The sequence below is a fragment of the Alligator sinensis genome, unplaced genomic scaffold (assembly GCF_000455745.1).
Source record: "Alligator sinensis unplaced genomic scaffold, ASM45574v1 scaffold752_1, whole genome shotgun sequence".
Lineage (NCBI taxonomy): Eukaryota > Metazoa > Chordata > Crocodylia > Alligatoridae > Alligator > Alligator sinensis.
In genome coordinates, this window is record NW_005842000.1 from 999,078 (window position 1) to 1,015,890 (window position 16,813).

The 16,813-nt window shown below is 40.7% G+C and overlaps 1 protein-coding gene across 4 annotated transcripts in view; it reads left to right on the top strand.

Annotated features, from left to right (window-relative positions):
• The first annotated feature begins 877 nt into the window (after positions 1 to 877).
• ARFGAP1 (ADP ribosylation factor GTPase activating protein 1) overlaps positions 878 to 16,813 on the top strand; it is a 23,205-nt gene continuing 7,269 nt past the window's right edge. For 2 of the 4 annotated variants that reach the window (XM_025201744.1, XM_025201745.1), the window contains exons 1-8: positions 5,554 to 5,617; positions 6,930 to 7,039; positions 8,249 to 8,420; positions 8,994 to 9,094; positions 9,964 to 10,050; positions 10,834 to 10,930; positions 13,019 to 13,075; positions 14,018 to 14,050. In XM_025201744.1, the coding sequence (XP_025057529.1) occupies positions 5,558 to 5,617; positions 6,930 to 7,039; positions 8,249 to 8,420; positions 8,994 to 9,094; positions 9,964 to 10,050; positions 10,834 to 10,930; positions 13,019 to 13,075; positions 14,018 to 14,050 (717 nt within the window). In that variant the 5' untranslated portion in view covers positions 5,554 to 5,557. Of the gene's footprint in view, positions 904 to 2,949; positions 2,969 to 5,553; positions 5,618 to 6,929; positions 7,040 to 8,248; positions 8,421 to 8,993; positions 9,095 to 9,963; positions 10,051 to 10,833; positions 10,931 to 13,018; positions 13,076 to 14,017; positions 14,051 to 16,813 lie in introns of those variants that run through there. The other 2 variants (XM_014519010.2, XM_025201743.1) reach the window with 2 other exon arrangements.

Sequence of the window (16,813 nt, forward strand, 5' to 3'; positions counted from 1 at the left end):
GCCAGCCCCCCCGGTGCTGCGGCTCGGCTGGATCCGACCCCGCGTTTCTGTTCCCAACGGAAACAAGAGAAAACCGTGTATTTTCCAGAAAAAGGTGTGTCCCCCCCCACCCCCCCAAAAAGTTTTTTTTCCCTAGAAATAAAGGTGTTAAGGTGTTTTTTCCCCCAGAAAAAGGTGCTTCCCCCCACAGAATAAAAGGATTTTCCTCCCCCTAAAAATAAAGGTGTTAAGGTGGTTTCCCCCACTCCCGAAAAAAGGTGTTCCTCAAGGGAAAAAAAAGTATTTTTTCCCCACAAAAAATGTGTTGTTTTTTTCCCCCCGTCCCTAAGAAAAAAGGTGTTTTTTCCCCCAGAAAAAAGGTGGGTTTTTTTCCATAAAAATAAAGGTGTTAAAGTGTCCCCCCCCAAAGAGGTGGTTTTCCCCCTCTTGAAAAAAAAGGTGTCTTCCCAGGAGATTAAAAAAAAGAGTATTTTTTTCCCCATGAAAAAAGTGTTTTTTTTTTCCCCCGTTCCTAAGAAAAAAAGGTGTTTTTCCCCCCAGAAAAAAGAGTTTTTTCCGTCAAAATAAAGGTGTTAAAGTGTCTCCCCCCCCGAAAAAGGTGGATTCCTCCCCTTGAAAAAAAGGTGTCTTCTCAGGAGATTAAAAAAAAAAGAGTATATTTTCCCCCGGGGGAAAAAAAAAACCTATTTCACCCTCCTCCAAAAGGGTGTTTTATTTCCCCTCCAGAAAAAAGGTGTCCCCCCCCCCCAAAAAAGAAATGAAGGTGTTCCGGTGGTTTTTCCCCACGAAAGAGGGGAGAGCAGTGTTGAGCTGCTGGGGGGGGCGGACCCGCAGGGGTTAACGCCGCGGCGTGACGCGACCGGAAGTGCAACGTCGGCGGGCCTCCGCCCCGCACAGGCACAGGTGAGGGGCTGGGCCCGATCTTGACCTTGGCCTTGGTCCTTCCTGGTCCTGGTCTTGGTCTTGGTGGTGGGGCTGGGCCAGGGCCCGGGCCTGGTGGTTGACCTGGTGCTGGTCCTGGGCCTGGTCCTAGTGGTTGACCTGGTGCTGGTGCTGGTCTTGATCTGGGTGCTGTCAGTGGTGGCAGATACAGGACCAGGAGCTTGATGCCACATCAGAGGTTCATCCTCCTACTGTCACCCTCTTTAAAAGATAATTGTACCTCTTTTGCAGTGGTTTTTTTTTTTGCTTTTGGACAAAGATACGTGAGTAAAGCAGTAGACACGCGGTCTTCAAGGCTGCTGGCCTTGTGGTCTGTGGAATGATAACTTCTCAGGAAACGCATTGACTCCCTGGTTTGGCAGCGCCTGCTTGGTGCATAAAAGTGTGTGCGCTACTCAAGGCAGACAAGGTTCCTTGGGTGAATTTGATATCTTTTATTAGACCAACCCGAATGGTTGGAGAATAGTTATTAAGCGAGCTTTTGGGTTCAAAAACCCTTCGTGATACTCAAAGAATTCATCGGCTGAACGTCGGTTTTGCTGCCAAACAGCAGCTGGAGCGTTTTGACCGAGCTGTTTTGGAGGTTTACTCGTAATCCTATAGCCACTACGATGAAAGTGCCAGGAGCCCAACTCTCACCATAATTAGACTTTTTTTGCCAGTTGCACATCTGCTTTCCTGAAGGTGCCTGATCTCGGTATAAAATTGGAAACTGTTCATGTGACCACGGTAGAAGTTTTGCATTTTCTCCACCTGTATCTTAGAGCAGGGCGTGGCCAACCCATGGCACGAGTAACGTGGCAGATTGGGGACAGCGTGGGGAACAGCAGCAGATTGGGCAGATGGAAAGGATCGGCGTGGGGCCCAATTTGTGGTACACCAATCAAAAGGGCTGGCCTCCACTTCTCATCCTATTTCTGACTGTTCAAAAAGGAAATAGCTTGTGAAGGAAACGTGTAGTGGAGCCAACTAGTTTTATTGCAGTGAGCAGATCCTACGACTGAATAGTAATTGTGTGGAGAACAGACTAGGGACTAGACGAGTTGGAAAAAATGACTTGGTCATGACGGTGTGAGCCAAGGGCCAGGGTTTTCTGAGTTGTAAACCTCATTCTGCCTGACTTCAGCCCTAGGTAGTTCCCTGTAAACCTTATATACTTGCCTACCTGCAGTGCAGCTTGTGACTTTTATAGCACCTTATATTTGCTGTTTTCATCAGAGTCTTAAGTGCCCCAGTGTGTTTCTTGGTGACATCCTTCATCCACATTGTCTGAATAGGACTTAGAAGGTTTTTCTGTGTAAGACTCCTCTGTATTACCAGCTAAATACAGTGCTATGAGGAACAGAGGGGAGCTTCAGAGCCCAACTTTCTTTTCTCATTTTCCTCCTGCTTCAAGCGTCCCTGGAAGCACAGCTGCTGAGTCCTAGCACTGAGTGAGAGAAGACCAATGAAGTGAAGTGTGTAGAGCAGGGGAATGGACTTTCTCTTGCCTTAACCAGTGCAGTGGTGTGCTAAGGGGATTTATTTCAGGCTGCTGGCACGGATCTGAAGTTGGCTCCTCATTCCCAGTTCAACCTGGTCAGAGGACAAGACCCTTCCTTAGTAGGACATTGGTGCTGATTAGAGATGGTCCGAAACTGTTATGAAAGTTTTGGTTGTTGAAACTGCAACTTGATTGCGTGTCGAACCATTTTGGGGGAAGGTTTCTCAAGTCTAGAATGGATTTTGCGGGGACTGGCTGGGGAGACCCACCCAGAATAACCCAGTAATTAGGACACGTTTCTGATGTGGGAAAAGTAGGCTCAATTCTCTGTTCTCCCTCACTTGAACGCAGGTTTCCGGCATCACATATGAGCAGCCTAACCCCCGGGCTCCTAGTTATTCTGCACTGGCCTCTGAGAAAATATCGAGACATCCCCATTGCATTCCACTGGGTACCTGGGAAGCTGTTGATCTCTTGCCAAGCAGCCTTTAAGAGTGGAGTCCACTTTTCTGTCCATCTTTTGGATGAAAGCCTGCACTAGCAGTTATGGCATATTCCACTTGCATACATCCCACATAATTTGCACAGAGACCATCCCAATTTGTTTCCTTTTGCTTGCATTATAACGAACATTGGTTAAATGCATCGCCTTGTTGCATCCACTGCTTACTTTGTAATTTCTTTGTACTGAGGGTACCTGCATGTTAACTATAACTATTTGTACTTCCTATAGCTGAAGAAGCTGAGAAGGGGCTGCACTTAAAAACCTTGAAAATGGTCGGAGCTAGTCAGTTTTGGGGCTTCTCTTATTTTTTAAGGCATCAGGTAGCAGCCCCAAAACTACCGGCTTCCATCATTTTCGAGATGCAGGAGGTCTTTGTGATGTCTTTTATTGCACCAATGGTATAGCTAGGTGAGAGATTGGGTGAGCTTTTGGGCATAAAGCTACCTACTGAAGGTTATGTTATGCCCAAAAGCTTGTTCAGTATCACCCCCAAATATACTGTTGGCCCAGTAAAAGGCATTACAAAGTACCCTTGACTCTTGTGTGTTTTCTGGGCATGGGCATTAATGCTGGGAGGGCAAAATCCTATCACTTTCTGGTGCTGTTGACTATAGAAACTGGCCTGCCAGTCTGCCATGGTTAAAGCTAGTCACCTAGCTTGGGGGTTGAACTTTGCCCTTGCCCACTTTTGCCTTTTGATTCATACAAGCTTTTCGTCTTTGACCATGATTTAGATTTTGTGCGTAGCAGATTACATATAAAATCTACATCTGCCCACATGGATACAGCAAGTTATGTAAGAGAAACAAGGCCCTCGTTGGAGAAACAGTGAAGTTAATCAGACAGTGGATTAGTTATAAGTTTTCATTTCTTAAAAGATTTAAAAGCTGCTTTTAACCTGATTAATAGCTCAAAAATCCAATACATTTTAAATTTGAGGCAGGACGCCTGAAATCTTTTGCTTCATCGAGCATTAATTACAAGGTAACCTAGTAGTGCCTACAGTTTTATATGAGAAAGTCTGTCCTTGGGGGGCTGCCCTTTAGCCCAGAGCAGAACAGCCGATTTTACTTTTTTATTTCATAGATATTTTGATATATCAATCATAATATTAACACATGGTAGATGACAAGTGAAAGTTTTTTAAAAACAGGAGATTCGTTCAGTACAGTTTGGAGGACAAACAGCATTTCGCAAATGGTGAATTAAAAACAGTGGGTAATTCTGATTGAGGATGAAAAGCGGGCAGTTCTACAGAGAAATAAATAACTTCTGCTTTCAACAGTAATAATGTGTAGCAGCAGTTTTGTACTTCTTCCTGAATTATGTTGACATAGCTGATGGCCAGACATCAGCCTTTGGCCTTGCACTGTTTTGCTGTAGTGCTGCATGTCATTGTTTGTAATTCATAGGGAAGGTGCTCCAATAAATTTGTGTGGTAGTGATTATATAAATTAAATCCTTAAAGGAATTTTTATTAAGGAAAAACAGTTTACAGGCTAGAAATTGGTTGGACTTTCTCCAAGTGAGAATGTCTGCATGCGTGCTTTTCAAAGGAGGGTAGAGGGCATGGTGCTTAGCACTTCTATAATCGCTTGCATCTTAAAAGTGCTGTACAAACCTCGACTCGCAAGGGAGTTGGGAAGAGTTAAGAGTGGCTGCTTTCTCAATGCATAGATATAACAGCTGTCTGCACTGTGTCAAAGGTACACGGTGAGCAAGCGGCTGAGACGTGATTAAAACTGTATGGACTGCATACAGAATTTCTTTCCAGATGTATATCTTGATATAAAAAATGTAAGTTAGCAGAAAGTGCATGGAGCAGTTTTTCCTGACTCTTGCAAATTGCCAGCTGAACAGTCCAGTCCTGCTTAATGCTGAGGTTGAAGTGTGTTTCACATTATATATTCTGACCATTGCACTTTTCTTCAAATTTAATTTTAAAGGGAAACTGAGGTTTTAAAAGGCAGCATTTATGTTTAAATAAAAATCAAGTTCCATATAAGAGACCCTTGAAATTGTCCTCCCAGTACTTCTTAATTGAACTTTTATCAGTGGTTCTGCTTCTTGGCTTCTTTCCTTGGTACCATTTGGGCAGTTGCATGCAATTTTGCTGTACCCTGGATGTTGATTAAGGCCCTTCCCAGTGATGGGTGTAGATTGGTTTGAGGGTACATCTATCACCGTCAGCAGTGCTTTGGACCCATCTTGGGTGATGTGTGTAGTTTTATTGTAAGTATACCTGTTAATACAAAACTCTGGAAGAGCATGCCTGTAGATCCCCCGCAAGCTGTGGCTTAGTGACTGCATGTCCAGTGTATGAAGTGGGACTACATTAAATGCACAAAGTAAGGAAAACACTCCCTTTTTTCCATTTCATGTAATGTTAATCGTGGGTATTTTTTGTAATGAAAAACAATAATAGCCTGTTCTTCAGATTGTTGAGTGACTTGCCCCTTCCCATCTCCCCCCCACAATTAACTCTGGCTTTTGAGCTTCAGACTTCAAGTTCCTTATTGCAGTGTTACAATCTGTATCTTGTGCACCACTGAGCATGCTATCAGCATTCGAACAATAATTTGATTTAAAACGTATTAACGCTGTTCTTTCTCCCCTCTTGTAGAATCATGGCAAGTCCAAGAACAAGGAAAGTTTTGAAGGAAGTCAGGGCACAGGATGAAAATAATGTAAGACGTTCTTTGTATTTTGCTGGAAGTAGTTAGTTAATTATACAGCAATCGCTGTCTTGGTGTACTCCGGAGAGCTGATTTCAGCTGGTAGAGCTATTGTGTTCATGGCGCTAGTATAGCTTGCAAAGATTAAACGACAAACTTGGGCATCTATTTAAGTGTTTCATTAAATCATATTATAATACAAGATTGATAAATGATTGTGCATTGGGCGTAAGTCCTTTGAGAGGTTCTGGTTATACAGTAAAACATGAGTGATGATTACTTAGCCTAACACACACAGATAATTTTTTGTGGTATTTTTGGCATGCTTAAAGTATTTGGGGTTTTTGCTTTAAATAAGACAGACTTATCTTGTCAGTATGCAGGGTCCCCAGTCTGTGAGGCTGTGGTCAGCAAAGGGAATCTATGATTCAAAACTTTTTCATGATTCACACCAATGTGACCTGATTTTTAATTACGTCCAAAAATTCTTGTTTCTAGAATCTGAAGTTCTGCTGTATGGCTTTGAATTGAGCGAGATTTCCAGAAGGGCCATTGTTTAGCATTTTTGGTCTTACTGGAAACTTCTTTGCATCATTAAATTGGTTCTATTTATTTATTTATTTATTTATTTTTTTTTTTGAAGATAGAACCAGGGAACTTTTTGCATTTTGGCACCCATCTTGCTGGGGTCATCAGATCCCAGCAGTCTTTCCTGCCCAAGTGCAGTGGGGCTGGACCTGATGATCTGTAAGGTCCCTTCCAGCCCCTAACAACTATGAAACTATGGCATTGCTCTGGGTGTCTCTGAAAAACTTCCTATGTACATCGGCGATAAAACCATACTAGCTACAAGTATGTTTGTGGTTGGTTGTCGGACAGTCAACTTGCAAGACTTCAGAAGTGCTCCAAACTCTTAAGACAGAGCATGGAGATGCAATAAAGCTAAACTTAGTTTAGTTAAACCTGCATGGTCATCTTTTTGTGTGTGTGTTGTTCATTAATTTTTTTCCCATGCCCTTCATTTATAATGAAGATATCTTTCACAGTATAGCAAATGAAACCACAGTTTAGCTTTATATTGTTTTAATCTGAGTTGGGGAAGTTAACAAAAATTGTTCTTCCTGTCAAATACAACCCCTGTAGGTGTTTTCTATGTGGATATTTAAGGGAGCTAAAATATATTCAGTTGTCTTGAAACACTGAGAGCTCTTAACTCTGATTTGTTTTTGCTCTGGGTAAACTTGGTGGGTTTTTTAGCTGTAACCTGAAAGCTTATTCAAAGGGAACAATGACAGAATTAAGTATAGTTGGCTTCCTTTTTCAGGTCTGTTTTGAGTGTGGTGCATTTAACCCCCAATGGGTGAGCGTGACCTACGGGATATGGATCTGTCTGGAGTGCTCAGGAAAACACAGAGGCTTGGGAGTTCATCTCAGGTCAGTCTTTGGTACAGACACAGAATAGAGCGCTTGTGGGTTTTTTTTTCTTTTCTGGAGAGAGGGGAAAAAATTGGAAGTCATACTACATTCAGTGCATTTATGTAGTGTTATAAGCATACACAATATATTATTGGACCTCTTCTAAAGTTTATTGGAAGTTTTGCCTTATGCAGGAAATGCTTTGCATTCTTCTAACATGCAGTAAGCTCAGGAGTCCTAGAATAAGATGCAGAACCTGCCCTGGAGGTTTAGGATTTATACAGAAAGGGAAAACTGGGTTAATTGTTCAGGTAGGAAAGGGAAATGAAGAGTTCAGCAGTAAGACCACCAACAAGAAAGACCTGCAGGAGTAGTTTTTAAAGGATGATTTAAAATTTAGTGGGGAATAAAGATTTCGCTAATGAATAACATGAAGGAACTTTTCCAAGCTCAGCGTGGAATACTAAAAGAAAGGGAGGTAGGAGGGAGGGTAAGGAGAAAGAGAAAAAATAGAAGGAAATGAGGTGGGGTGGATTTTCTTGGACCTCGACGAGCATGTGATCTCATATACTCTTTGATTGAGCTTTAACACATTCACAATAGGACTGTCTAGTTTTTCCTTGTGGATTAATGAGCAGCAACAAGAATTTATGGCCCAAAGGAAAGCTGAGGGGAAACTAACCCAGTCATAAATGCCATGAAATGAGGTCACTTGAGATTTTACAATGTAGACTGCTTAAAACAGGTACTGGTTCCCCCTAAATGGGACTGATGGGAATGAGAGTTAGAGGTGTTAAGAATTATCTAAGCAGCATTATGAACAAAAAGGAGTGTAGGAAAGTCTAGTCTTTTCACAGCTTGGGGAAAATTTGGGAAACACTGTCAAGTGATGGCACAGGCCCTTCCTAACGTTGGCTTGAGAAGCCAACCTATTGTTTCAGGTTTTTAGACTGTCTGTGCCCTTTTATGTATGACCTATAATGGGTACGTGTGGGTTGTTTGACTCCTTCCTATGCTGTATGAAGGAAGATCACTACAGTAAAGCAGTTTGGAGAATTGATATATTGATACAATATATTGCTGAAGTGCATCTGCTGTGCGTGGCTTTTCTAAAGGCTTAACTTTTGATGTAGCTACCAGTAAGGTATTCTGATTGTGTCATTTTATGTTCTAATCCTATGGCTGAAGTTTATAAAAATGTGAGGCATTTCTTATTCTGGTCTCCAGTTTTGTGCGCTCAGTCACCATGGACAAATGGAAGGATATTGAGCTGGAAAAGATGAAGGTTGGTGGCAATAGCAAGTTTCGAGAGTTCCTGGAGTCTCAGGATGATTATGATCCCTGCTGGTCGATGCCAGAGAAATACAACAGCAAAGCTGCAGCTCTTTTTAGAGATAAGGTAAATCTAGATGCACAACTTGTGCATTCCTAACCCTTCCTATTTGTGGATCTTGGAACAGTCCAAAATAGTTGCAAATAACTTTCGGACTTCTCTTTGAAAGCCTGCTGCAATTCTTGAGAGAGTCTAGGCTCAGACTTCCTATACCTAAATCTTCAAATGGCTTTTCATTTAGATTTTGTTTGAAGTCTTTGTTTTGTTTGGCCAAATTGGGCCAGATTGTTGCTGGTGTAATTTGTTGTAGTTCAGCTGATATCACTGGAGCTATGCAGTGATATACCAGCTGAGGCTCTACCTGTTACCTTTGAAGTATTGTTTTATGCAAAAGAGCCAAATTGTTAGCAGATTTCTTTGCTGTCTACAGAATGGTACAGTCATCTGTCACAAAAGCATAAGAAGTAGTAAAATCCATTCCTGTGATGGAAGTATCATTCCTGTAGGCCTGCCAGTTCCAAAAGTAAAATAAAAGTCCTTGTCTCCAAATGCATTTGAAGTTGCACTGGTTTGAACATTTGAAACTTATTTGAAAATTAGCACCTTACCTGTCCTTATTATTTTTTCTGCTCCCTGTAGGTAGCTACTTTAGCTGAGGGCAAAGACTGGTCTCTTGAAACTTCTTCTGCTCAAAACTGGGCTCCTCCTCAACCCAAGATGTCTCTGACTTCAAGTCATCGGTATGTTTTTCTAGTTAGCTAATGCAGTTGTGATGGCAGCAGCCTGAAGCGATGGCAGTTGAATCTCCCCTGTTTTCTGCTGGCAAGTCTTTGATTTTACCAGCAGCACTGCTGCTAATTTAAGAAATTTAAGTTAGCAAGACATGCATTGCTGTAATCAGTCACTCTCACTTCCTCCTTATTCTCACGTCTTCTCGGTGCGTTCTAGCCTAGTAGTAGAGGGCCTGGATTTCAGTAGGAAGGTACCTGTACCAGCGATGTTATTAAGATCATACAGAACATTTGGAAACTTAGCAGTGACACTTCTTAAACCATATTTTCCTTTTAGAGAAGATAGCCACCTGAGTTATGAATTCTTTCACCCTAATACCTTGTTAATTTAAACAGCCAGAAGGTCAGCAAACTCGCTTAGAAAAAAGAGATTGCATGCATATGCTCCTTGGATGTGCCACCCTATTGGGTTTCTAGTGATGATAGGTAGGTCCCTGTTTTTCATTGGATTCTTGAGACTATAGTAGAGGCAGCTGACACCTACTTCTGCAGATTGCCTGATGGTTATTGGCCATAAAGAGCCTGGATGTCTCTATGAGCAGCTAGAGAAAAGGAGACCAAGTAGAATATGACTGGCAGTCCTTCATGGATACCATCAAGTAAGCAATTGATGCAGTGTAGCAAGAAGCACCTGAAAGGCCAGTGTTTGGGGACTGTTATGATTGTTCTGAGGGCCAAAAGAACTGGTGCCCTGAAGATTTCTGCATCTGATATTGCCACCCCAATGGATATATAATTTGGCAAACTACAGCACTGTGCCAGTTGAGGTAGTGGCTCATGGTTCATTCCATTTCAGTTTTTAAATTCTGTTTTTGCAGTTCTGCTGGCCAGTCCCAGAATGCAACCGCCTCTTCTGACAAAGCCTTTGAAGATTGGTTGAATGATGATGTTGGCTCCTATCAAGGGTAAAGTCATTTGATTCTCAAGTAATATATTTTAAACCAGATACTTTTATATAACCCCTTTTGTATCCTGTCCTTTGTGTATAAACTAAGCTAGAGCATTATTACGGTTAATCCATTTTGTCATATCAGAGTTGGTCGCCTTCTTACTAGAGATCACATATTAACACTTTTCTTTAGAGGGGATTAGAAAGAGGATGGAAATGGCCTTTTTAATGGCTATCAAGGACATGTTTGTGCACTGAGGCTTGAGAGTTAAATATAGACAGTGGGCTTAAAGGGGGGATTATTCCCTTTTTGCCATAGTAGCTTCTTGATCTATAAAGCTGTGGAGTTCGCAGTGGGCTAGAATATGAGCATGTTATGTGGAACGTGGATGTTTTATAAGGCTAGAGTTGGGTTCTCCAGATTTTATGTACCGCTAGCTCTGTTAAGAGTTTCTTAAGATTTGTGATCCAGCTGACCTATTATACCTCTGGTGAAGATTTATTAAGGCAATATAGCTTTCAAGGAGGCTCTTTGCTGTGGCGGACTTTCAGTAACGTCACATAATTGTGTAGTGGTGGTGCTACATGTTCAGATTAAAGTGCGTTAGAGCCCACACGGCCAATGCATCTGCTCTAGCCCAGTTCTTATAGGTGTATGAAAATGGTTAAAAACAAACAAAAGAAACAAAAGCCTCTTTATATCTTATATTTTGTATGTTTAATACATTTTAATGAATGGACACTCACACTATTTACAAATCTGATCTGCTTTTTTTTTTTTTTTCCCTTCATGTGGTAGAGGCCAAGAGAATCGCTACGTGGGTTTTGGGAACACGGTCACCCCTCCAAAAAAGGACGATGACTTCCTCAATAATGCCATGTCCTCACTGTACTCGGTAAGGAGATGCTTTCTTTGCGGTCACTGTGACTTGTAACAGCATATTCTTCTGTCTGTCTCCAGATTATGGGAATATAAATAATGAAGGGGAAAACTTGCATCTGTGCATTGCACACTTCCCACTATAATTAGCATGTGGGGAATATTGCTTATTTCTGCTCTGCCACATAAGACTCACCTCAAAGTAATCTACTCAGATCTGACTGTCGCACTTGCAGTGTTAGTTGAAAGGAAGGAGACAGTACTAATGGATGTCATTATATATTCACTTTGAGGTTCTTTGCTGACAGCCATTACTGATTATGTGATCTCATTGAAGCTAGTGGTAAAATGCCCTCTTGTGACCACACGCAATCTCTGCAGGTTAAATGGTTTTTAATAGAAGTAAAGCTTATTACCTTCATAAATTATCACCTTGTTGGGGAAGAGCGCTTTCCTTTTAGCGGGTGTTAAAAACGAATATACACAGGAGGCTTTTTCCCTGTCATTGCACATCAAGAGGACCATTTGCTGTCGAATTGATGATAAGCCATTCAGCCTGTTCCATAAGAAAGCCAGAATTTTCAATTTGAGCCTATATTTAACATCACACTCTCCAGAAACTATCACCTTTCCATTGTCATGTCAGTGCCATCTATGTCAATACGTTTACCTGCAAGAAATAAAGACAAGCCAAGGCTGCTTAATTAGGAGGCTTCAGTGGTGTGGGTCAGTTAAAGAGTATAGTTTTAACAAGACTGCTTTAAAGAAAAGTCTCTTCATCTCCATAAGTAAACTAGCACAATTAAGTGGACAGGGTAGCAAGCAAGACATTCTGATCTTTTTTATTTTTTATTTTATTTTTTTTATATAAGCAGCCTTCACTCAAGGATATATTCAAGCCATTATGCCCCTGGAATATCAGTGCTCTAAAAATACCATCCCAGCAGTCTTTTCTGCCCAAGTGGAGGGGGGCTGGACCTGATGGTAAGGTCCCTTCCAGCCCCTAACAACTATGAAACTATATGGGAGGATGGTAGCAGTGCATTTTGTTAACATACTTTGAATTTGGCATTAAAGTGGTTAAATGGTGCTGCTGCTGCTGCATAACTTGACAATTTTATGTGAAGGTGACCTGCAAAGGAAAAGAAACTGGCAAAGCCCCTTGTTTCTTTATAATGTTTATAAAGAAGGCCCAGAAGAATGTTAAAGACATTTTTTCTGGGGGTTTTTACATTAGAAATTCAGGTCTTGCCTGCCTTGTTTTTCTTGGAAGACTCTGGATGACTGGGTAACTAATGGGAACTGAAAGCTGAACAATTGAGAGGAAGAGTGTTTATAATGTGTCCTCTCCTCCTCCTTTTTGCTTAGCTCCTTATTAGATGTGACACAAAATTGGAAAGAAAAATGTTTTTTTTGCAGATTCAGTACCCTATTACTTTAATTAAGGTCTGATAGAGTGCATAATTGAGTTTCTGGATCCTCCAAGAAAACCTCTAAGAAAAAAGGCAACAAACAAAAGCTTGTATTTCTGGGGCTAAAAAGGAAAAAAAAAAAAAAAAGTTATTTCAGGCTTTCTCATAAACAGGCAGATAAAATCAATAACTTATTTGTATTTGCCTCTTCAGTCCTTTTTTGTTTGGATGTATAGCTCTTGGCTTTAGCTTTTTCCAGGCTTATGTCAGAGTACACTCTGCCTTTTCTTTTTTCACTCATAATACACAGAAAGTAGCCTGGAAGATACCTGTATTTATTTGGGCTCTACTACCATTTTGCAGCCTCTTGCTATTATTGTGAAAATATATTTTGTTTCTACAGCGAGAACTTCATAAAACTCTGTTTTTCATTAGAATAACTCATGCAGCTCAGGGCTGTTCAGCCTGCAATAGTCATAATTGTGATTTGTGCAGAAATCCAAAAGGAAAACAAGGGAAATTCATCATCGCAGTATTTTTATTGTTCAGTAGGACTTTGCTACAAACCTGTCTCAATCAGTAGGCATTTCCCATAGCTACAGGACAAGATATACTATTTAATATATTGCATTAATTTAACTAAGCAATAGTAGAACAAAACTTGTTCTTTTTTTTTTTTTTTTTTTTTTAAGGGATGGAGTAGCTTTACAACTGGAGCAAGCAAGATTGCCACAGCAGCTAAAGAGGGTGTAAGTACATATAAGCAGTTACTTCTGTCTGATTTTTGCAGGGTAAAAGGGGTTCTGTTAACTTGATTAGGCCTCTTATGGATTTATCTTTATATAATTAAAGGAAGATTAAGATAGTCTCCATCCCCAACCTCTCTTCTCCCCTCATCCCCTCTTTCCTCTGCCTCCCCCTTCTTCTGTGTTGTTCTTTCTTTTGCAGCAGGTAGGGAGGGCTTGTAATAGTTTTCCTTCAAGATCATGGGGAAGAACCAGTGGATATTTTTAGGGTTTTTTTTTCATATTTCAGCATTACTAATGAAGAAAAAGTGAAATGTTCTTGTAATTTGTGGACTGACAGACAGGTGGTTTGGAGCTAAAAATATCATAAGACATTTGCTCTATCCTGGGGAATCTCTTCCCCTCCTTGACGTGCCCAAGTAATTCTCACTAATGCTAAGGATTAACTCTGGCACTCTGCTTCTTGTTGACCTTGTACGCAGCTGCCTGAATTAAAGGGTAGAGCCCTTGTCATTCTGTATTTCAAGTCCACCTTTCAGACATTGTAGTCTCATCTTCCCTTGCCTACTACAGGAGGCATTGAAGAAGGGTCTAAATGCTTATCCTTTATTTGGTACTTCATGAACCCTGGGATTTCTATATTCCCACTTTACAGCTGAGTGCCTCAACTTTTCAAAATTGTTATGTGGTCATTGAATGGCAACCACTGTCAGAGCGAGGCTTTTTCAGTCCCATTTACAACTGAGGAATGGACAAAGTGGTTTGTCCTTAAAAATGTGGAGATAATGTTCTGGGAGACAAGGTGTGAAATGCTGGCCGTAATGAAGTCAATAGGAAAATTCCCATTGATTTCAAGTGGGGTCAGGATTTTACCCAGCATGTCTTAATATGCCTGTTGATTAGGACTAATTTTAAATGATTGATATGTTTGCTTCCATTTTACAGGCAACCAGATTTGGATCTCAAGCAAGTCAAAAGGTGATTGTAATATTTAGCTCTGTGTCGTGATTACAGTTAATGGGCTTTATTTGTAATCTCCATGAATTTTAGTACAAGATGTCTTGGATCTGGTCCCTATGAAACCGCAGTGTGTATCCTCAGTGCAACCTTTTTTTTATCTGAATAATCATTCCAGGATCTTGCCTGGAGTTGGGGAAGAAACACCTAGATACTAGGTTCAGCTTCTACAGGGGTGGTGATGATGCTCTCCTATTTTCACACTGAAGGCAAATGATCCATGGTGCATATAAATCCATGCATATAAACAACAGATATACTCAACTGCCACTGAAGTTAAACAGCTACATGAATTAGTGGCTTTCCTCCATAAAATGTGCCTGTGACATTTAAGTTTCATAAAAACAATGGGATTTCTCTGAAGTAGCATGCTTCTCTAAGTAGACATTTTAATAGAATGCACATGCTCATTCCATTGAATGAACCGGAAAAGGTAAACTGTTTGAATTTAGTTGTTGAATTATCTGCTTGCACATAAGGAGGTTAGCAATTCCAAATATACAGATGTTCTTGTTTAATTCAAAGATTAAGGCAGAGTTGGTCAGATCAGAGTGGCACGCAGCCCTGACAAAAGCATGAGCTGTTTGCTTTAGAAGAGTTGAAAAATCCAAGAGAGAGAATAAAAATCTCTGAAAGGAAGCTGAGTCTATCTTCCAAAGCCTGAATGTTACATTTAGTATGACAGAGAGGTGATGTATATTTTAATGTATGATACAGGAGAGACTTGCTTTTGAACTGTGGTTGCATGTAGGACATTAGCCTAAAATGCACAGAATCCTCCAGTTCATATTAGGGCTAAGGACACCAGGAGGCAGTTTGGTGTTCAAAAGGGAGTTGTAGACACTAGGTTGTCACTGTTGCACATTACAGAAGTTATACATGTATTGAAGGATTAAGAAAAATGTCACTTGGCAGGACTTCAAGGCTGTTAACTAATACCCAGGTTGAAGATGCTTGCTTGGCTTGAATGCAGGAATTTTGATGTAATACTGGTCTCCCTCTACCAAACCATCCAGCAGAAATTGATTTTCCCTTCAGAATTTTTTTTTTACATAAGGCTATTAGTACTAGCGTGCTATTTTAAATATCCCATGAAAATGTAGAAGTTAATCAGATCTACTGACAAGTTCCTTTATAAGCATTGTCCTCCAGTGTCTGAGCCACTTACCGGTAGCTCAACTCACTAATTAGAAACTGGATCTTTTACTTTGCAATACATATTTGCCACCTGCTTGACCGAGCTTGGATGTGATGCATTTTGTGATCATTGAGTGTCCATTGGCCAAACAAATTTCGACTTGGTTTTTGGCTTGTCAGTAGAGGCTGGAGTTGGTTAAGATTCATGCTACTTAACTTGCCTGAAAAATGCTTCTGATTTTTTGCTAAAAGCTGCTTCTTCTACCTTCCTTGCTCTCTTTCTCTTGTGCTGTCTGGGTAAAGTTTTGGGGCTACAAGCAGCAGCCAGAGCCGGTAAAGCCCTCACATATATTGTCGTGCATGGGCGCTTTGTCACTGTTTGTGCTGAATATGTGCATTTGCTCTTGAGCTGTCTTTTTATTTTCATTTTGTTTAAATCAAGTCTTCTTTTTCTAAAAAAAAGAAAAAAACCCTAAAAGTGATGTGCATTTTACTGCAATGTCTTTTTAAAATAAATTGGGTTAATTAAGAAAAGGATGAATATGCAGCCCTGGATGCGTTAGAAAACCTTCTGTACTCCAGGCCATGCTCCCTGTAAGCGCTGGTTGTCAGGGGCTCCATTTGCATGTTTTATTCAGGAATGATATATACACAGAATTAGGCTGGAGTGTCATTTGAAGACTGAACACAGTAAGAAATGCCCCATGGAAGGCCTCATTAGTAGGAACCTAGGGTGTGCTGTGTTGAATTGCACTGCTTTTAAAGCGTGATTATAAAGTTTGGTATCCTGTCTCCTACTCGGTGTTTCAAAAGATGACAAATCCCCACCCATTCTCCCTTTTCAGTATCCATCAGCTAAATTGTGCAGTTCTGCCTACAGAAGTTAGGTAAGACTTCCTTGCTGATATGTGCAGTGTTTCAAGCATTGTTTGACATCCTTTAGTTGCTAATCCTGGCTAGTTATCTCTTTCTATGACAAGACATTGAAGTAAGCAAAGACAAGGTCCAGGTTAATAAGCTCCCACCTGCCCCTTTGAAAAGCCCATGCAATTTTTTAGGGATTTTTTTGCATTGAATTTTTTCCCCAAAAAAATTGTTTATAAAGAGGAGAAGTGGTGGCAGCCTAGGACACAAGTAACACTTCAGAAACGAATCATCAATATAGAAGATGTCACCCAAAAGGGAAAACCAATGTTGTTGGGGTGGGGAAAAAAACAGTATTTCAGAGTGAGGAAAGGTATGAGTTTATAGTTTCAAGCCATGCTGTCCTTTTAATATTATCCTTCTGCCAGACTCATGTTACGACTTCCTTGCTCTAAATCCCTGGATTTACATTGGTTTAAACATCCTCTCTAAAACATAGCAGCTTTATGCTTCTACCCTAGATTTAACTTTATTATTTTCCTGGAATGCTTGCATGCCTTAGCAAACACCTGAAGCCAGACATAAGTATAATCATCCTCTGACATAGGTTTGACTCCAGTATGTTGGTTGGAAGTGGAATTGGTTATTAAGATTATTAACAGTTGATGTTACCTGTGTCACAGGAAGGACTGTTTCCTTGTGAAAGCATGCCCATCTTTTCCT